At 43.9% G+C, this 22,715-nt stretch overlaps 1 protein-coding gene across 7 annotated transcripts in view; it reads right to left on the bottom strand.

The window, feature by feature from the left end:
- Window positions 1–22,715, bottom strand: part of LOC119389343 (uncharacterized) — a 59,029-nt gene that overhangs the window by 5,033 nt on the left and 31,281 nt on the right. For 3 of the 7 annotated variants that reach the window (XM_037656559.1, XM_049414400.1, XM_049414401.1), the window contains 6 exons: window positions 18,938–19,019; window positions 17,674–17,757; window positions 17,110–17,160; window positions 15,165–15,220; window positions 14,994–15,072; window positions 3,701–3,829 (listed from right to left, as the gene is read on the bottom strand). In XM_037656559.1, coding sequence (XP_037512487.1) covers window positions 3,701–3,829; window positions 14,994–15,072; window positions 15,165–15,220; window positions 17,110–17,160; window positions 17,674–17,757; window positions 18,938–19,019 — 481 coding nt within the window. The remainder of the gene's footprint in view (window positions 1–3,700; window positions 3,830–14,993; window positions 15,073–15,164; window positions 15,221–17,109; window positions 17,161–17,673; window positions 17,758–18,937; window positions 19,020–22,715) is intronic. The other 4 variants (XM_037656560.1, XM_049414399.1, XM_049414397.1 and 1 more) reach the window with 4 other exon arrangements.

Genomic DNA, 22,715 nt, shown 5'->3' with positions numbered 1-22,715 from the left:
ATCTGTATGACGAACATGAATGACAGGTGGTAACATGAAAATCGTGACTTGCATGTGATGTACGGCATGACTTACATGTCACGCTCATGGTACGCTCGCGGCCGTTTTGCTAGCTTGATCATGAATGCATCATGAATACGTGTCATGATTTTCATGTCACCGCCTGTCATTCATGTTCGTCATACAGTCACGTCACGCAATACCAATTTTGGTATATATCAAGCAAGCGAACCTACTGCGAGCGCACCATGAGCGTGACAGGTAATTCATGCCGTACGTGAAACGCATGTCATTATTTTCACGTTACCACCTGTCATTTATGTTCGTCATGCAGTCACACGACACAATACTATAGTGTATATCAAGCTAGCAAACCGGCCCCGAGCGCACCATGAGCGCGTCAGTAAGTCATGTCGTACATGATATGCAAGTCATGGTTTTTTTGTTACCACCTATCATTTACGTTCGTCATACAGAAATATCTCGTCATAGCAATTTTGGTATATATCCATTTAATTAAACGGCCGCGAGGGTGCCGAGACCATGTCACGGTCGCGGTACTTTTCCCGTTCCAGTGACTTTAGCCTCGAATACGGAGCCTACATGACCGGCCGGTCATATAGGCTCCCTAGCCTCGATGGGGTGGAGCCGCCACCTGCGGGGGCTTGAAGCACTGGGGAGTGCTTGGAGTTGGACGGCGTACGCGACGGAGATCAGGGCGAGTTCATGCCTTTCTCTATGGGGTATGGCCCCCGCCAGCTCCGGGCTCGTTCTGCTAGCGCAGAAATATGCGCTGTAGTGAAAGCAGAGAAAGAGAGGCGATGTGCACGGCATCTGCGTCTCAGGATAGCGCGCCTCGCGTTCATGCGCTCCGGCCAAGGGGCGAGGTTGGGGGCGGGAGTGGGGGGTGCGGTAATCGATTAATCGAATGGTTTTAATCGATTAATTCGATTAATCGAAAGGCGGAAATTCATGACTATTAATCGATGAATTGTAGACCTTTAATCGATTAATCGTTCATCGATTTTACCATCCCTAGAACTGTGGTGCTTTTATTTGTTTATTTGCATCGAAATACCGCGGTCGCATTGCACCATGCTGGTGGGAAGTTGTGATTGAATTAATTGGAAAACACATTATTTTTTTTATTTATTTATACTGCAGGCCAATATGCTGGCCCATGCAGGAGGGGCAATACAATGATAAAGTAATCACAGGATAAGACAGTGCAAGAAAAAAATATAAACACTACAATAAAGCATGCATGACAAGGAAGGAGATACTTGTGGGAAATACTATCGCAAACACATGGTAGTAGCAAGCGAAACAAATGAACAAAGCAATCACAAATAGCAGCCAATGAACACCACGTGGAAAGTAAAATGCTGCAAAAAGGACAGAGAAACAACTCGGCGACGCAGGCAAGGAAACAAAAAAAAAAAGCATTTCAATACACTGATGCGTGCCCTCGAAAAAGAGAAAAGATAATGTAATAGAGTTGGGGTTTAACGTCCCAAAATCACGGTATGATTGTGACGGACGCCGTGGTGGAGGGCTCCGGAAATTTCGACAAAAAAAATGAAAAGAAGATAACGAAGACGAGGCTACTATCGCTGGGTTCCGCGCGCTTATCACAGGCGGAAAGAGACAGGAAGAGCGCGTGCCTTGTACGAAATCATTGCCCGCTCAAACGTTCTCCCCTCTCATAGAGGGTTCCTATTGTTTGTAATTAAAACAATTAATAGGGTTGCCTTCCTCAACGGGGGAGCACGCGGAGGGTGGAGCTGAGCAAGAGGGCCGCCAGGGACGTCACGCGGAGGCCAGCATCGTGGAAGAACGACCTTACGAGAACCAGCAGAGAGTCAAGCCAAGGAAAGTATAGGGGACGTTATTTGTAGTAATTGTGATATAGGTGTTAATATTGTGACATAATAAAGGCGCCCACGACAGCTGAGTTCCTTGAGTGGAACATACGCGTTGTTTTTTGGCAGTGTATGGCACGGGGGGCGGCCGTGCCGCCGCCCCCGGCGTACGTCCTCCGAGTTTTTTAAATGCGAAGCATTTCTTAGCGAACCTCAGGCACTTCGGCCGTTTCTATCTACGTATCTATCTATCTATCTATCTATCTAGCCGCCTACGTCTTGGCGCTCTCCTGGTCGTCTTTATAACTTCTCATACACCGAAATTGGCATAGCAGGGGATCAGAGTATGGCGAACACGATTCACTGGTCAAGACATGAATAACGCAAAATACCTGTCGCGTACGTCATGAAACCCTTTCTCTTAGTCACGTGTGGCACATACCCGTACACCAGAGTTCATGTTAAGCGGGTATGTGCCACAGCTGATACAGTCTCAACCAACACAGTAACCGCGAACACACACATTGACACGCAAGGAAAGTGATAATAACAATAATTGTTAGGGTTTTATGTCCCAAAACGACGATATGATTATGTTAGACGCCGTAGCGAAGGGCTCCGTAAATTTTGACCGTCGGGTATTCTTTAACGTGTACCGAGATCGCACAGTACACGGGCATCTAGCATTTAGCTTCCATCGAAATGCGACCGCCGCCGCCGGAATCGAACCCGGGACCTTCGGGTCAGCAGACGAGCACCGTAACCGCTACACCACCGCGGCGGACGCAAGAAAAGTGAGGAAGCTGAAGACAGAACACCCCTGGAAGACGCTCAACTACCATCCACTCGTCCACGTGGTCCGCAACGTGGACCACGTGGATAACGCAAAAACCGGGGTCAATGCTTCCTACAATAAACCTGCCGAGAGAATCAGGCCTCTCATCAATACCGGTGACTTCAACATTGATTTATCAAGACCTGGAAACGAAGCTTCGTCCTTATACTGCGTGAAAGACGGCTTGGATGTGGATAGGGCATCAAAAGACCTCGCTGCCACGTCCTCGACAGGAGGCATCATTGATCATTTTATCGTAAGAGGCATCCAGGATTTCCACCAGCTGCACTATACCCCGCACTGCACTACACTTAGACTTCTCATAGCCGTGATCACGAACGGATCCGATTAACAAGTCCGGTCCAGCTGCTGGTGCTCATTTATGACGGTGATGATGACCTTGTTCAAGAACTCTCAAGAACCTCTTCCACACATGCACACGGGTCCGTGAAACGTACCTGCGTTCTTCATGATAAGGGACAAATATAAGCACTACATATCAGCTTAGCGCTTCTGGTGTTGGTAATACCCACGTTGCCGTTGGCAGCGTTAACCAACTGTAAACAACTGGTTATATAACACATATGCGCCTCTTCAACGTATATGTGTGCGTATAAAATTTATACAAATCTTTAGCGTCATTTTGTAACGTTTCGCTCAGTAAAAAAAATTGCGCCACAGACGCTTTCCTGCCGCATGCTTCGCATAACATCGACTCCCACGGTACGTGGGATCTGCCGAATTTTTTGTTTATACGGATATGTATTTGAAACGCGTCTTGTATCAACCGCTTAATCTATTTTCCTGTTTCGAAAGAGACGGCTAAGTATACTGCATGAGAAAATTTCTCGCCAGATGTTAAAAAAATAAATTGTAGTAGTATCATCGTGCCGTTTCAATGCCCCGAGCAGCCCCAGTCCTGCATTTCGCTATCAGACACGTGGCGAGTGCAGAGCGCACACTCACAGAGGCTGATGCCGGCAGATGTTGGCACTGCACTTACTCGTTCGAGGCTGAGTCGTCTGTGCGGAGTTATAATGTGCTTTCGCAGGCAGTCTCTCACCAGTTTCCGTAGCTTCTCCACAAACCACGCCGGTGCACACGGGTGGTAAAGCATCACCACGGCTCCGTGCTGCGCGAAGACAAGGGTCCAAGCCAAATGTTCGTGCCGGGATGGTTGGAATTGTGTAACATGTGCGGCCTTCGCTTCCACTAATTGCCGGCAGTGGAGGCGAGGTAATTAAAATAGCCACACCCGCTCCATTTAAGTCATTTCCGGCCCTCATACACACATTTTTAATGACAACCTAAAACGCACAATTTTTCCTTCGGATATGCAATATTCTTCACAAACGAAAAAGATTTCGCTGATTACTAGGCTCTCAGTATCCTTTCTGCATTTTCAAAGGCGCTGAAAAATTTCATTTCAACGAATAGGTTCATAATATAATAATTCACACTCGATATATGGCTTCAGAAGACATCACTCAGCAGAGACTCGCATAATTCATGGGAAAGCATATATTTAAAAAAAAAAGACATATCGAGAACAAAAAAATGCGTTATATGTTCTTGTTTACTTTGCGACCGCATTCGACAGAATAGAACACAACATACAATTTGAAAATTTAGACATATGAAGTAACAGATGACACCATACGTGTTGATGACACCATATTTCAAGTCGGTGATGTCTCCCTTTTAAACCCCTGCATTCCGCAACAGAACTCTCTCGGCCCTCTCTTTCTGAACCTTTTTATTAATGACATTACAATCATATATAATTGTTCCGGTTAATAACATACGTTGATGATATAGCGCTTTACTTCTCGCGGGAGACTTACAACAGTTTCATCATCAACGTATTAAAAACTTTGAAATGTGGTCAGATTCAAATTCGATGGCAGTTCAAATACTAATGGTATATTCTCTCTACCGATGAATAAGATGGCCAGTCAATGACCTTACCAATAAACCACAGGAAATGAAAATTGTCAGTAAAATCGCTAGGCGTTTGTTTCTCGCAAAGCCTGCACTGGTGTGATCATGTGAAGCATGCGTTTTAGAATGCTTCTCTATAGTTTTAGGAATGTAGGCGAAAGAAATTAGAGCAGTTGCATATCCTCTTGGAGGGCTTTCAATTCATTCTTCATATAATAATGCTAACAGAGACATGGTTCACGTCTCAAAGTGATGTCATCAGAGACACAAATTATTCAACATTTTTTTGTAAACCGAAATGGCCGACCAGGTGGAGGGTTATTAATGCACGTGAAAAAGGTATTTAATGTGATATTCACCAATTTTCTTTTACTCCGTCTTATGTTGAAATTCTTGCCGTCAAGTCTAAAAAGCATGTCTTTGCTGTAGTGTACCGCCCACCAGACGGAAATATGCCTTGTTTCAAAGAATATTTTGAAGCGTTACTCGATTATGTGAATCAAAATAACCTAATCCTTATTCTAGGCTGGGACTGCAACATTGATATGTCAAAACCATCAGTGTCGCATAAACTTCATACTGTATTAGTTTCACAAGGCTTCAATGACGTCATTAATACGCCAACACGTATCACTCTGCACACAAGCACCGTAATAGACATCTTCATAACTAACCTCGCTCCTAGTGATACTGTACGCGAAGTTGTGTCATCACATGTCAGCGACCATCTGCCTATATTTTTACTTTGTAAATTTGATTACAAGGAAATCAGCAGAGCTACACCTCATATTCGAAAAATACACAACATCACATCTGATACACTCGAATGTTTTCGCGCTAAATTAAAAAAAATGTTAACTGGAATCAAGTGTGTAACGCCACAACATCTGACGATGCATACGATACATTCATTGACTTATTCTCGAAAATATATCGAATCTTTTCCCGTCATCGAAATAAAAAAATACAAACGATCTTGTAAACCTTGGATCACGAATCATTGCGTCAAATTAATTCAGAAGAAATATAGGTTATTAAAAAAAATTCTTAACTACACGTAGACTGGGAGACGTTCAAGCATCACAGGAATCAAACTACCGCGTTTATTCATAATGCTAAGGAAACATGTTTGCATATTTGTTTTTAGTATTGACTATAATTCTAAACCAGAAATTGTGTGGAATAAAATAAATGAGCTCTTAAATCGTTCTACTGGTGATGAATATGTTGTCACGCTAACATTAAACAATCGGACTTTGTACGGCGATGGCTTGGCTGAAGCGTTTAATGACTTTTTCGTCAATCTAAATACCATTTCTCACCACTCAGATGCTGCGAACGCCGCCAGCAGAAATCTACCTAAAACCTTTTACTTCATCTGAAGTTCAAGCTGTCTCTACCTCGTTTAGAAATAGCTCAGCTCGGGATATTGACTTCTGAAGGAAAAAATTGTAGCGCAAAGCAACACACGGACAGACAGAGAGGACGGGACTGGCGCTTACAAATAAGACCGGTAAAGTACACGGCAGACTTAACTGCACATCCTCTCGCCCATAGTTATAACTTAGCTTTTTCTACAGGCACATTTCCACGAAAAATGCAATCTTCGAAAGTCAACCTGAGCATTTATTGTCCCATTCCGACATTACCAGTGTTCTCTAAAGGACTGGAAATGTTATTGCGTGCTAGAGTTTCACATTTTGCGAATAAATTTGATTTGATGGATAAATGGCATTATGTATTCCGCAAAGGAAGATCCACTGAACTCGCTCTTTTAACCCAGAAAGAAGTAAATCTACATATACGTTTGATAAGAAGCAGCTGGTCACTGGTTTATACGTAGATTTTTCGAGAGCGTTCGATCGATTAAGTCATGCTCAACTGCTAGAGAAACTTGACCGTTATAGAATCAGACGTATACCACTCTCACTATTGGCTTCCTACCTGCAGAACCACAGACAGCGTGTGCGGATAGGTGATAGTATGTCATCTCTAAAAACTACGAGCACAGGAGTGCCTCAGGGGAGTATTCTTGGGCCACTCCTGTTTAAGCTATACGTGAATGAAGTTAATAAAGTTAGCACCAAACCAAATTACGTTATATATGCAGATGACGTGACTCTTTTGTTTACTAACACAGAGCTCGAAACTCTCCAGTCAGATGTAGATAACTGCCTTCAAAAGTTTAAGCAAATGTAATGATCTTAATTCCTTACAAATTAATGCCACTAAAACAAAAGCAGTGTTTCTCTCACCAAAACAATCTCGATGCGAAATGACACATGACATCACTCTTGGTCAGACAGCTATCGATGTTGTAGATTGCATAAAAACTTTGGGCGTATACTTCCATAGGCATATGCTCGGGACACACATGTCATTCATGTAACCACGCAACTTTCGGGATACGTTGGTGTCATGGCAAAACTACGTGCATTACTACCGTAAAATATTAAAGTTAAAATTTATAACGCATTATTTATGTCCACCTTGAACTACTGCTTTCTATTCTGGGCCACAACCACATCGTCTCATTTAAATCACCTGCGCACACTGCAAAAAAAGGCAATTCGACAAATAGCTGGTGCACCATACGATGCGCATACAAATGAACTGTTCACTCGGTTAAATTTTATCTCGGTGCCGAGCCTTTGCTCATACACCCTGTCTACAAGATATAAACAGAGTTTATGGAATAACGAACAAATATTACTGGCCCTAGCGGAATTAAAAACCAGGACACCCTTGTATGCTACGCGTAACAATGAATACTGGAAAGTACCTTTTTCAAGAAGCAAATATGGCGAGCAGAGCGCTGGATATATACTTCCTGTATTGTTAAATATGTTCCTTCAACAAGGGATTGCCATTACTAACCTCAGAAAAAAGGATCTACGCAACCGGTTTGTACAAAAGAAATTATATCAAATGCTTAATTACCAACTGGTGCTGCTACGACTAGAGGCCGGATTTTTAGGCATTAAAAAGCGCGTTTTAGGTGCCGAAAACAGGCAGGTAAAACAACATTTTAGGCCTCCAACATCGTAACTATAAGCACAATCAACTTTTACAAAAATGCAAATAACTTCAAGCGAAGACGTGCGCGACTTGTATCTACGACGTGTAAACAAAAAAAAATGTCATTGTTTGTGATGGCACAAAGGCGCCAAGAGTAAAATATAGCTGTGCAATTGTCCCATAAGACTGCTGGACTAATGACGATAAACTGACTTTCAACAAGCACACGGTTCAAATTCATGTTCAATGGCCACTGTCTCTTAACCGAACGTCACACATAGTGAAATACGTGAAAAAGAATAATTGAAAGCTAGGAATGCTGATTTAAAAAGCGCTGCCTCATATCTGACTGGCGCAATTAAAGTAAGGCATAATAAAAACAGGCGCATAATAAATGCAAAAAAGACAACGGTTTATTAAGAAATTAACGTACATAAGGGCTGTTAGGTGCAACTCTGGCAATTTTCATACATACAGTGACATCATCCGAATCGTGGGTGGAAGTGTATTTGGCAGTGTTGGGACGTGCGAGCACTGGTAGTACCAGTGCTGGGCAGTATCGAAGATACATGTATCTTCGATACTATCTAGATACTTTTGGGGTATCTTGTATCTGTATCGCGATACGCCTCGCAAGACGTGTATCAGTATCTGTATTTCCGATACACTGAAGAATGTATCGTGTATCTTAAGATACAAGATACTGCGATCGCAACACCGCGTTTCGAAACAATGAACGTTGGCTGAACTCCGCTTCTCAAGCTGATACTGCTCCCACTAAGCCACCAGATTAAAACTAAAGACAATGACATTATTTTATCTTTCCACCAGAGTTTTCCAGCGAGGGCAGGTGATGAGCTCTGAGCGTCTCTATTGAGGGAGCAGAGTCACGTGCATGGTGGCGCTCGCGTCGTCTCAACAAACGCACGAACGTCTACGCCTAGACGACATTTTGTTTCCACGATTTCTTTTTTTTTTTTTGGTTGTGTCAGTGCTATGGCACTTGGCTCTTAGCTACTATCCTGTGCCGCGTACTCCAGTGCGTGCGGTGTCTGTTGCACAAATTCTGATGCCGCTGTAGTGTCGTTATCGAAGTTTCTCTTGCGTTGTGCGTCGTTACGAAGTCTGAAGAATGCAAGAAAAGTGGTTGCTTTGCGTCTCATGGCTTTCACACATCGGTGATTTGAAGGACTTCGTCGATGCAAGTTTGACTTACGTGCAATGAGATTAACGTATATGCAAATAAGATTCTAACAGCTATAGCACCACTGGTACCGATGCCGGATTTACAGAACAAGCATTCACTTAACAGAAGCTATCTTGGCGTACGTCTCCTTTTCTCTTATAGACATTTTTCCATGTGACCACTTAATTGTGTTTACGTCTGTCTTTGTTGTGTTTTTTTTTCTGTTTGTGCATTTGTGTTTGTGTGTGTATGTCTGTATTTGTGTTTTTTCCTGTTTCCTTTCCTCTTTCTTTCCCCCCTATCTTCCTTTCCCTTATGTTTCCCCTTTTCCAAATGAGCAGGCAGGCGTTGTGCCCCTTTAGGTGGCAGTTGTCAGCCTGTTCCCTCCCTATTTCCTCTGTGTCTTCGCGTTTTCTACATATTAAAACCAAATAATAAATAAATAATTCAATGAGCTTTGAAAATTCTAATTGGATTGTTAGCACAAGTTCTTTCTAAGCTGTCATTTTGCATCCTGTACATTACCAATGTCTCTGTATTGCTTTTTTCGGGTCCGATTACGGCAATATGTCTTTAATAATAATAATATCTGGGGTTTAACGTTCCAAAACCACGATATGATTATGAGAGACGCCGTAGTGGAGGGCTCCGGAAATTTCGACCATCTGGTGTTCTTTAACGTGCACCTAAATCTAAGTACATGGGCCTCTACCATTTCGCCTCCATCGAAATGCGACCGCCGCGGCCGGGATCGAACCCGCGACCTTCGGGTCAGCAGCCGAGCACCGTAACCGCTATACCACCGCGGCGGACCGGCTATATGTCTTTAACGTGCTGACAACGTAAGATCTCTCCTTTATTCTTACTTTTAGCTGTCTACATTATTTCTGCCCCTGTTTATAGACATATTCTACTTAATTTTATTGTTATGTCAAGGCGACGTTGAGAACAAATATTTAATAATCTGCGCGCGCTTGGAGTATACAGTAACAAAAGTTCTGCTTACTGCTTAGTAAAATAGCGAAATTGGGTTTTCATTATAATAACGTAAATTATTAGGAGCCGTCTCAAAGTTGTTAGCAAAGAGGTTGGAGAAACATTGTTATACGAAATGCTCCGTTTTTCTAATGAGCGTCTCAACGAGTCGGTTTACGCTATTTTACATAGGCACTTAATTTTCTGTGGTCTTAGCTTCAATGCCTAATTGTCATGGCTATTAGGGGTTACTCCCCGCGGTGGTCTAGTGGTTATGGTGCTTGACTGCTAACCCGTAGGTCGCGGCGGCCGCAATTTGATGCCCGTGTGCTTATATTTAAGTTTTATAACACCACGTAGTCGAAATTTCCGGAGCCCTCCACTATGGCGTCTATCATTATCGTATCGTGGTTCTTGCGACGATAAACTCAACAATTATTATTAGCTCTTGGGAGTGCCGCCTGTATTCTGTTCCCATACTTATTCGCTGCGTTTAATACATAACCGCTTTTCCATTTTACTTAGTTATGTTTGTTTTTCTGTCTTAGTCTTCTCTAAAAATTTTTACTGTTACTAATCACCAGGTAATCGGAGCTCAAGTGGCACTATGGTGTGAACAGCGGCGGTGTCCTGCGGCACTTCATGCAACTATAGAACACATCTGACACGTTTTTTGGACTGCAGATGTTCTATCATAAAAAAATTACACCATTTCCCGCTAAAGGGGACCATGAGGCGATGCGAAGCCGGAGCACTTCCATTATCGCGTTGCGTTGGCGTTCGTTAGGCATGCTACCGACCTCGCGTCGTGGAACGCGAAGAGGAACGCTACACGCGTCTTGTCTTCCCTCTAGCGTGGCCGTTAATTCTCAAAGGGCGAGCGGGGAACGCGGTCGACAGGCGTGCGAGAGGTGGCGTTGGCGAGACGGGGGCAGCGTAGGAGAGGGGAGAGAGGGGGAGGGGACGCGCATGCGCTGGTGCTCATCGCGGCGTTGCGCAGGAGAGACTTTCGGCATGTCTAGCCCGCGTTTCAGAGGAAGAGTGGAAAGGGGAAGTGGAGAGGGAAATGGGAGAGGGGATGTGGAGAGGAGGAGGGGAGAGGGTGAGTGGAGAGGGGAAGAGGACAGGAGGAATGGTGAGGGGGAGTGGAGAGGAGGTGTGTGGAAAGGGTATGCGCATGCGCAGTAAGGGTGGTCACGCCGCACACCACCACCACCACCACCGGATCGAACTCCGCCATAAGATACTTCGCATCTAATAGAAATTGTTAGAAGATCGCGCATTACTCGGTACGTCGCTAACGAAGGCTTTACGCCAGCAGATAAGTAGAATATAAAAGTAATTCCAGTTTTTTGTCCTCTACGCAAAGAATGTCGCTACCAACATTCTCGCTGATGTACACCTGTCCGGTGATCGGGTATTGCGAAAACCGTGATACGTTTACGGGAAAGGAAGAACTTGACAACGGTATTTGCACCATTGAACGGTGGCATCTTATTGAAGATGGCAGCCCGCTAGCTCGTCGGCAAGCAGAGCATCGACTCCACGTCAATTACAAAAGCGGCAGGTAAAACCGTTATCAACGAAGTGTATAAAGAGCTGTCATGGTAAGCAGAGCAACCCTAATAAGTTGTTTCGGAACAAAAGAAATATTTATACCTTCAGCAAGAAATACAAAAACTTTGGCGATACTAACAGACATTTCATTCAAATAAAACAAAATTGGTCGCAGTTAATAAACATCCAAGCGAGCATTTTTGTGCATCGGCGTTTAGTGCTGGATTACCGTAAATACCGATTTATATATAACAAATTTCCGAATGTATCGAAGTATCTTAAGATACAATTGGAATGTATCGTTTCGGATACAATCGGCGTTGTTGTATCTTGTGTCTGTATCTCAAATACTTCTTGCCTGAGTATCTTGTATCGTATCGCGATACAATTTCAAAGTATCTGCCCAGCCCTAACTGGTACGTACACCCACTTGATGTGCGCATGTTTAAAGGAATCTGTTTGGGTAGCACGTAGAACGCAGTCTAACAGTCACTGCGAAATCTCTGGAAACAATAGCAGACTATCACCATCTTTTTGGATTCGAAATTGTGCCTCTTGTCGCTGAGAATAAGCTCGTACATGAAGGAATTCTCGTCGTCGACAGATGTTATTGGAGCGCAGTTGTACTTTGGAATAGTCCATGCCTTATTAACCGACACTGGGATCCTAGAGTGCTTACCAGCAATGAGTCCTGAAACTTCTTCAAGGACAGAAAATCCCTCGCTCTTCTCCAAGACCGACTGTAACTTCGTACGTGCCTTTTCGGCCACTGGTCCTTCAGGAACGGCGGTGATTTTTATTTGTACATAAATAATTAGCGCAATGTTCGCAATCAGAGTTTGTGCCGAACGTTCAAGCTTTTTATAGTGATTTCGAGGAACGTGAAGTATGGCATGGTCTTCTTAGAGGAGAGGACAGCTTGAGACTCCTTCTGGTCACCTGGAAAGCCGTTATCCCCGACCACGATGTCCGAAAAGTAGCAGCTGTACGTAAAGCAACATCTCCCTGAACGAGCGCACACGAGATGGTACGTTCAGGAACAGAGCCATGGCTTTTAAATGCGAAGCATTTCTTAGCGAACCTCAGGCACTTTGGCCGTTTCTATCTACGTATCTATCTATCTATCTAGCCGCCTACGTCTTGGCGCTCTCCTGGTCGTCTCTATAACTTCTCATACACCGAAATTGGCATAGCAGGGGATCAGAGTATGGCGAACACGATTCACTGGTCAAGACATGAATAACGCAAAATACCTGTCGCGTACGTCATGAAACCCTTTCTCTTAGTCACGTGTGGCACATACCCGTACACCAGAGTTCATGTTAAGCGGGTATGTGCTACAGCTGATACAGTCTCAACCAACACAGTAACCGCGAACACACACATTGACACGCAAGGAAAGTGATAATAACAATAATTGTTAGGGTTTTATGTCCCAAAACGACGATATGATTATGTTAGACGCCGTAGCGAAGGGCTCCGTAAATTTTGACCGTCGGGTATTCTTTAACGTGTACCGAGATCGCACAGTACACGGGCATCTAGCATTTAGCTTCCATCGAAATGCGACCGCCGCCGCCGGAATCGAACCCGGGACCTTCGGGTCAGCAGACGAGCACCGTAACCGCTACACCACCGCGGCGGACGCAAGAAAAGTGAGGAAGCTGAAGACAGAACACCCCTGGAAGACGCTCAACTACCATCCACTCGTCCACGTGGTCCGCAACGTGGACCACGTGGATAACGCAAAAACCGGGGTCAATGCTTCCTACAATAAACCTGCCGAGAGAATCAGGCCTCTCATCAATACCGGTGACTTCAACATTGATTTATCAAGACCTGGAAACGAAGCTTCGTCCTTATACTGCGTGAAAGACGGCTTGGATGTGGATAGGGCATCAAAAGACCTCGCTGCCACGTCCTCGACAGGAGGCATCATTGATCATTTTATCGTAAGAGGCATCCAGGATTTCCACCAGCTGCACTATACCCCGCACTGCACTACACTTAGACTTCTCATAGCCGTGATCACGAACGGATCCGATTAACAAGTCCGGTCCAGCTGCTGGTGCTCATTTATGACGGTGATGATGACCTTGTTCAAGAACTCTCAAGAACCTCTTCCACACATGCACACGGGTCCGTGAAACGTACCTGCGTTCTTCATGATAAGGGACAAATATAAGCACTACATATCAGCTTAGCGCTTCTGGTGTTGGTAATACCCACGTTGCCGTTGGCAGCGTTAACCAACTGTAAACAACTGGTTATATAACACATATGCGCCTCTTCAACGTATATGTGTGCGTATAAAATTTATACAAATCTTTAGCGTCATTTTGTAACGTTTCGCTCAGTAAAAAAAATTGCGCCACGGACGCCTTCCTGCCGCATGCTTCGCATAACATCGACTCCCACGGTACGTGGGATCTGCCGAATTTTTGTTTTCGGAGAGATGGTTGAAGAAGGGGAGCAGGTTGAACACCATAAAGTTCCGAACAGTCAATGCTGCCCGGTAACATGAATAACGGTCTCCAACTGCTCTGGAAAGTGAAACTTGAGGCTAAATATTGTTTATATAGGCGCCAATCTTGATATAGGCATTTATAGGATTTACGTGCATTTAGGCACAAACGCCCAAAATGGGCATTATAGGCACTATAAAAACGATATGAAAGCCCTTCTTAACCCCTAATTCATAATAAAGTGGCGCGATAGGAGCGCAAGGAACAAAATAAGCATTTGCCTAAAATCCGGTCTCTAGTTATGACACCTTTCACAAACTGTTTGTTATGTTTCAAAGTTATATTTTTATTTATCTTCTTTTTTGTATGTAGCGCTCACAATAGTATTTTTAACTTCGACATGCGGATTCGCTGTATTCCTGTGATACTGAATATGCTATGTGTACAGGTGTGTATAATTTTGTCTCCTTGTTGTATGCCTTGTACAGGGAGCCCGAACATTCGTCAAGTGGAAATTGCCACTTTTTGTTCGGGTCTTCCTCTATTCTTATGGAAATAAAATTGAAATTGAAATGTCGCGTGATAAACGCATTCTTCGGTTGCGAGGTAAACTCAAGGTATATCATACAATTCTCACTTAAAATATTGTGTATTATTGTGGGAAACAACCACAGTATCTAACTTACTTTTCAGTCGCCATATGGGTTATCCAAAACAGTGCGTTTCGTATAGCTTAATTAAGCAATTAATTGTCAATTTATGTATAAACTGCCGAACGGACACACAACTCGCGACCTATACGATAAGTTTGAAATACAAACGTTCTAACATTGCAGGTTATTAAAATGCTACGAAATAAAGATACACATCATTGCACTCACTATACACGTAGGCGTTTGTACGAGTAGCCCTATCTTCACAATAGTAAACCACACTGCATACTACCTTTTACAATCACTGTGGCCTCCGAAAATTTCTCGAGTTTACAGATTAATCATTGAGGCTTCCGGTGATTTGAGACACGTCGCAGTGGGGGGCTCCCGATTGGTTAGAAGCACGATAAGCACACTTGAAGGTCACAATGCGGATATTATCACTGAGACATGACTACTATGGATATGGTTTGTATCGCTGGTCAAGAAATGCCAACCTACCTCTATGCTGTGCAGCCAGCGCTGTGGTGGCACATACTTATACTCTCCGTACACAGGCCACAGCGGCCGGTGTCCTTCGCTGCGGAGAAGAGAGAAACAACCTTATTGAAATAAGTTGCACTGTCCGATTTTACTTTTACCGTGAGTCAAGCAAAGAAGAAGCATTCTTACTGTGTTGGTATAGCATCGCTGTATATTATCCTCTTGTTCATACAGTAATGATAAGGCTGTGGAAACAAGAAATTAATCACGCTCATGCAAATATTCTAATACCGTGACATCACTAGATGACGGTCCTAAATTTGACTAGCCGTAACACAATATCATTTATTCGTAATCGGCCTTCTTCCCCTACGCGATCGCTATCGAAACAGCTACCTGCTTCAGCTGTCTCAAAACCTTAGTCAGTTCTGTCTGACATTTCTCTGATTCGTCTACAAAACGTTGGGTTTTTTACAACGTTGAGCTCGCGTCATACGAGCCACCCAAAACATATCCTATCTATAAATGCACAATCTTGGTTCAAACACTCTCCGTTAAACACCTCGTTCTCGTCATCATTATTTCATTATCATCTCAATACCGCTGGCTCGTGTATCACGTCTTACAGATCGTCCTCTAAGTTTCGATCGCCTTCAGTTCCATTTTGCGTCTTTTTTGCCACATAACCCGTTGCCAATCCCCGCCCCGCATCGTCACTAAAGATGCAAGAGCTGCGCCTGATATGGTCACCTTGTCTTATTGTTGCATCACATTGCACTGTTTATTTTATTTTTTTTTCACTGCCATTTTTTGTATGCCATATTTCACTATTATTGTAACGAGTTCGGTTTCATGCTGCCTGCCAGGCTCTGCCACTCAAACCACCGATGGCTTTGGCAGGCCTAATCATAGGTACTGTTTTACTTAAATAAGTAAAAATTATTATTATTATTATTATTATTATTATTATTATTATATTATTATTATTATTATTATTATTATTATTATTATTATTATTATTCTCTGTCAATTCTGTGCCGTTATGCAAGGTTTATGAAATCAGTGATCTTGGTGTTGTTGTTGACAGCGCGTTAAACTTTTCATCTCACGTTAAGCGTGCTGCTATGCGGGGCCTTCGTTCTCTCGGATGTGTTTGTAGAATATCTCGAGAATTCAGGTCTCCCATGGCCCTACACAAATTGTACACGGCAATATGTCTTCCGCAACTTGAGTATGCGTCCGTGATATGGAATGGCATTGCTCAATCCAGCGGTAACACCATTGAACGAGTCCAGAAAAAATTCCTCAGCATATATAACCATCGCTTTGCTAAAAATGACTCTGGATCTCGTTCAAATACTGCTGAATTATTATCACTGCCATCACGTCACTGCCGACGAAATCGCTCTGATCTCTTATTTCTTTACAAGCTAGTCCACGGTTTCATATCCTGCCCTGTACTTCTCAATTGTGTAAATTTTCGAATTCCGCGTAAGTTAACCAGAGAGAACAGACCGTTTCATGTACCCGCCTGCTTCTTCCAACACTCTACCGTTCACAGAATACAAAGTCTCTATAATGTTAACTTTCTTGATCTTGACGTTTTTCATAGCCCACAATCATTGTTTTTATCCGAGCTTTGCACTGTTTTGACATAGTGTGGCACAATGTACAAAGTCTTCCCTTCTCAGTATTTCCACATAGTTGTATATATGCAATCTAATTTTTTATTCCCCGTCAATATTTCTCGTGTTGTCTTATTTTACTCCTTCCCTTTTGTGTTCATTTCTCTCTGTCTACGTGTTTTTCCTCTTTTTATTTCTGAAAACTGTCTGTATTGTATTGTTTATTTTTATTGTTTTTTTTTGCGTGCGCCAGCACAAAGACCTTACGGTTGTTCCTGGGCACGTTAAATAAATGATTGATTGATTGATTGATTGATTATTATTATTATTATTATTATTATTATTATTATTATTATTATTATTATTATTATTATTATTATTATTATTATTATTATTATTATTATGTCACCGTTGTTGTTGTTAAGGTAATATATGGTGCATGAGCTTTCCAACAAAAATCATGCTTATTCACGAGCGCCTAAATGAGTTCGGAAAGACGCAGTACTTACACGATATCCATTTTTCACCCGGTTGCACTTGTATGTTGAGTGGTACCAGCCCTTTCAGAAAAGCATCGCATTGTAAGGACTGCAAGTTTAAACGGTAATTTAAACGCAACACGTAATGACACGCTCACAAATCACAGAACGCGCTCGGCGATCTCTTTCGCGAGGAGGATCGAGTAGTCTTCGCAAACTTCCGCTAAGTCTACACTGGGAAATTTCGTCGAAAGGCAGCAAGCAGGTTGTTTTACTTCTGCCAAGAGGCAAATTATATATATATATATATATATATATATATATATATATATATATATATATATATATATATATATATATATATATATATATATATATATATATATATATATATATATATATATATATAGCCACAACACCAACACTTTCCCGCTTCAGCCATCGCGGTCCCAGACATGCAGTGGTTCATCGGCATGGTCGCCGCACGAACAAGGAGGGAGTTGACGTGACGTCGCGTGCGCGAAATGTGGGGATGGAAATCTTTTGTTTCCGTAAACGCGATTACATAGCAAAAATAAGTTCGAGGCAACTTACTCCCACAGTCACATACCACAGCAAGTCTTTCATGGTACAGGTGTATTCCTCAGGTGAGCCACCGTAGTCTACGTCTATGCGGTACTGAAATCAGTGAGTAGATAATTAGAAAGTGTCGCGTGTAGCCTTTACGTTGCAACATTGTACTCCTTGCTCGTATACGACGTTACAACGTTTATGCGGATCTCACTGACGCATAGGCGCGCGCCCGTTTCTAAGAGAACACAAGCTTAGCAATATATGCAACAATTAAAATTAAGCGATGTGCTTTTGTCCCTGGCTTTGCGGGACTAAGATGGGAAGCAAACAGTTCTTGGAATGCAACATCAGGGGCCGGCATTATAGTAAAAAACCTGTGTCACCATAACTCTGCGCATTAAACAATGACGGAACAGGTCCGACTGGGCATGGAATTCAGGGGCAGGCATTCAATGAATTGCACTTGCTCATTTTCGTAACTACAGTCGGTTGCAACCTATAAGCTCCGCCCATCGCTGTCCCACCTGCAGAGAAAGTTTGCGTAGATGCGCCATTCAAATTGCACTCGCTCATTTCCGTGACGCCGAGCACCTTGCGCGTATTTCAGGTGGGTGATGTTACAATACAGACATGTTCGTGTCACTGGTTTTCGGTCGAAAAACTCGAACATCCTGGAAAATTTCAGCAGATTTCAGGCAGCTTCTCGCTGACGCTGTCACGCACGGATGTGCTCGCGCGTCCCGCCTCCCCTCTAGCCCGGCCATGGTAGGCATTACTAAACATTTCTACGTTTATAGTACAGCATAACTGCGAGCGCTATTTGTTTCCCGCGTGTATAGTGCGGCCTTTCAGAATGAGGGAGGGTATTAATGCGTAAGCATTCTTGGCGAGTGCTACGGGAATAGTGGGGCAAAAACTTTGTCTGTAACGTAGAAAAGCGTGACGCCTTGTATTCCTTGGAATACAATGGACTCCATAGCAATTGCATGGGGAAGCCTATATCGGGGATCGACCAGCTTAATGTGGGAGTGTTGGTATGTAGATCGAAGTTGGGGGTGGGCTAACGTGAAAATTTCAGAGTGAATCGACTTGAAAAATTTGAGGGTGGGCTGGCTCTAAAGAAATCGAGCCTGGGACAACTTGAAAATTAGGGGTTGGGTCAAATTGAAACACTTGGGGACGGGCCAATTTTTAAAGGTCTGGCCAAACTAAAATTGAAAAGTTATACAGAGTTGCGCATATTGGTGGACAGCTGTGGAGGTTAGAATGTTTGAACCCAGCTCACCTGTCCGTCGTCGCAGTCCTGGCTGATGACACCCATTCTGGCTCCGTGCTTCCCCATAAATCTGTACGGGACATCTGCAGGACTTTACACGCACACGAAGACAAAAATAAAAGAAATGCCATAAGGCCGGCAGCGAAGGCATTTTTGTAATGCACATACATTGGTAAAGCCTATGCTATAAGCGTCTAGTTTGAACGTTATGAAGCAACATTGTGTTGGAAAAGTGCACTTATCGATGGAGATAAGTTCCTCTTGTATAGAAAAGCTTCCAATGTTTTCACCTTCATTGCTTTGATTTCAGACTTTTTAAGAGGGCCGGCGCTTGGCTTTTAGCCAAAGTGTACCCGCCGCCAGAAGTGCTGTCAAAGAAGCAAGGGAAGCAAACGCAGTGGGCAGCCGACAGGATATCGTAACGTATAGAGGTGGGGCTACGAGCGCATATCCAACACTGACTAAACACGTCGTTCTAGCCTTTCCTCCTTGTCGCCGGACAATGTGGGCAAACCTCCATCACGGAGTCCTCACCCTCATGCGTCGAGGTGGACAGGGCCTTTTGACGGGGTCACGAACCACTTTGCCAAGTAATCATCGAATGGCCTCAGTATCGGAGTTTATTGCCTCACAAGTCCACTGCCGCAAACATTTCTCGGATCTGTCAAGAACGAGTGGAGTTACAAGGGTTTCCCTCTCTCTTTTCTCGTCCCGACGAGCGCGCTGGAGGCTAAGCAGGGAGCGATGGCACGGGTGAAAGAAGTTATGTCAGCGCGCGTCACGACCTTGAGCGCGTGATGAAAGGCAATCGCTCTCTCCCGTTGTGATTCCTGCGCCCGAGTGTGGCTCAATGTGTAATGTTAGCAGACTATGGAGAGCTGCGCCGGCGCGTGGCGGCACCCCGTGGCAAGAAGCGCATTTGATCTAAATGTCGCACTTGATTTATGTCAGCTATTGGCCAATAGCACGCTAACCGAGGAGAATGAGGACGGGCCTCTGTGTGAAAGGAAGGCGCCCGAGAAAATGCGCGCTCCGCTTGCAAGCTCTCCTTGCCGTGCACGACTGCAAGATTTGCTCATAGCAGCGTTTGCTATCAGCAGGATGTGTTTTCTCACCGAGCGCGAGGGGTGGTTCGTGACCCCTTAAAATTGGGGAGGGTTGGGGTGTCGATATAAATCAGGAAGATGCAATCCATCTTGCTCAAGTGCAGAGAAGTCACTTAGGCCACATGCGTCAGTCACTGGCCAGGATGCCTGCTGTATGCGCACCAGCTCATCCTCATTCTTCTGTAGATTTTCTTTATATACATCAGTACTGGGCAGTATCAAAGATACATGTATCTTAGATACTATCAGATACTCTTTGGGTATCTCGTATCTGTATCGCGATACGTCTCGCAAGACGAGTATCTGTATCTATATTTCCGATACATGGCCCGCTGCGCGTTGAGTCGTGCACCTCAGGGCTTATAATAAAGTTTCGCATCCATCCATCCATCCATCCATCCAATAACGTATCGTGTATCTTAAGATGCAAGATACTGCTATAGAAACACCACCGTGCGGAACGACGAACGTTCACTGAACTTCGCTTCCAAAGCTAATGGTGCTGCCACTAAGCCACCCGAAGAAAACTAATGACAGCGACAATCGTTTATGTTTTTGCCAGAGTCTTCCAGCGAGGGCAGGCGATTAGGTCTGCGCGTCTCAATTGGTGGAGCAGAGTCACGTGGTGGCGCGATCGTATACGCTCGGCCGACCTTTTGTTTTCTCGATGTTTTTCATCTTTATAGTTGTGCCGGTGCCATGGCACTTGCTCGTAGCCACTGTACTGTGCCGCGTACTACAATGCGTGTGGCGTCTTTCGCGAAAATTCCTATGCCGCCATATGTCGTTATCGAAGTTTCTCTTGCGTGGTGTTTCGTTGCGAAGTGTGAAGAATGCAAGAATGGGGTTCTTCTAGTCTCGCGGCTTTCACACATCAGCAGTTTGAAAGATCTCGTGCAGGTAGGTTGGACTTGCTTGCGATGAGATTGACTTATATGAAATTGAGATTCTAACAACCGTCGCACCCTTTGGTGCCGATTGTAAATGTAATAGAACAAGCGCAACAGGCGATATTTTGTTGTACTAGCTGTATTATATTATTCCTGCTGAATTTCAAGGAATTATTTTAATCATAATTTCATTGTTGGCATAAGTGCTCTCATTGGTGTCCTCCGTTTGCATCCTACTCGCCACGGTGATCTATTGGTTATGGTGCTCGACTGCTGACCCGAAGGTCGCGGGATCGTATACCTGCCGCGGCGGCCGCATTTACATGGAGGCTAAACGTTGAGGCCCGCGTACTTATATTTAGGTGCACAATAAAGAACTCTAGGTGGTCTAAATTTCCGGAACCCTCTACGGTTCCCCTCATAATTCGTTTTGCGACGTTAAATCCCAACCATTATTATAGTTATTATCAGTTTGCATTCCATACATTATCTAGGCCTCTGTTTTTGGCCGTCTGCGCATTGCATTATATATTTTGTAACCTGCTCCCTCCCCCCCCCCCCCCCCCGAAAAAAAAAAAAAAAACGTTCTGCTTTATTTTCTTGTTTGACTGTCATCGTCATTCCTACTATTTATATATGTAGATTTCATTTGAGTTTACTGTTACGTCACGGCGATGTTGAGGACAAATGTAAAATAATGCGGGCATGCCTTGAGTATGCAGTAACAAAATGTCTGCGTACGTATGCAGCAATGAAAATTCTAAGCAAAATAGCAATATCGAATTGGCAGGGGAACATTTTAAAGATGTTAGGAAGGGGATTTGAGAAACATAATACCAAGTACTCTGTTTTTCTCACTAGCGTCTCCACGAGCCGTTTTATGCAACTTTCCATAGGCACTGAATTTTCTCTTCTGACCTTAACATCTAAGTTCACGATGGTCATGCTCAACCGTCATTGCTTTTAGAGATGCCGCCTGTATGATGTTTATTCAGGGTGTTTCACGTAACTGGAACCAAATATAAACAAACAAGTGGTTAGCCTCAACACAATAAAAATAACGACATGGTTTGCCGTCTTCTGGCACACGTTAGGTATTATTATATTGGACTCAATTCGTTAATAACTAAGATCAATTATGCAACACTTTTAATATTCCCTTGAGGGCGAAGTGCGCTTCGCAAGGTTGTAGAGGGTATTTTGGGAACGACTGATCTGATTTTTTGTGGCAACGTACATGCTGCGTAGTGATTTTTCCGGTGTTTAAAGAAAGCCAGCGAAAAATGACTACGTGATTGCCCTCGTGCACTACCGCTCTGCAGCGCTCTCAAACGTGCTTCGAGCGAAATAACCAGCGCCAGGACCATGACGAAATGAGCGGGCGCGGCTCTAACATCGGCTTCACAGTGTGTCAACATTTTTGACGGACGCACCCGGCAAGAAAACGCCATCGTCAATGAGATGCGTAGACTGACGGTTCGCGCAACGGCTCTTTCGCTCGAAGCACGGTTGAGAGCCCTGTAGTACGGTAGTCCATAAGCGCATGCTGTCTCGAGGATTTCTTTCATATTTCGCGGGCCTTCTTTAAAAGATGGGAAAAATCACGCTGAATGTACTATCGCGCTCAGTATGAGCTGCATCCCGCGAGCGCGTGGCCGAGCGCTCTGCAAGGTTGTACAGTGACGCCGATCTTGACATATTTTCGAGTTATTAGGAGAGAGTCTGGCTGTTCCTGCGAGCGCGCATCGCCTCCAGTTGCATTCTCCCTCACCCTCGTTTTGACCTGCGGTG

The sequence above is a fragment of the Rhipicephalus sanguineus genome, chromosome 4, assembly GCF_013339695.2.
Source record: "Rhipicephalus sanguineus isolate Rsan-2018 chromosome 4, BIME_Rsan_1.4, whole genome shotgun sequence".
Classification (NCBI taxonomy): domain Eukaryota; kingdom Metazoa; phylum Arthropoda; class Arachnida; order Ixodida; family Ixodidae; genus Rhipicephalus; species Rhipicephalus sanguineus.
This window is presented reverse-complemented; position numbering and strand designations above follow the sequence as displayed.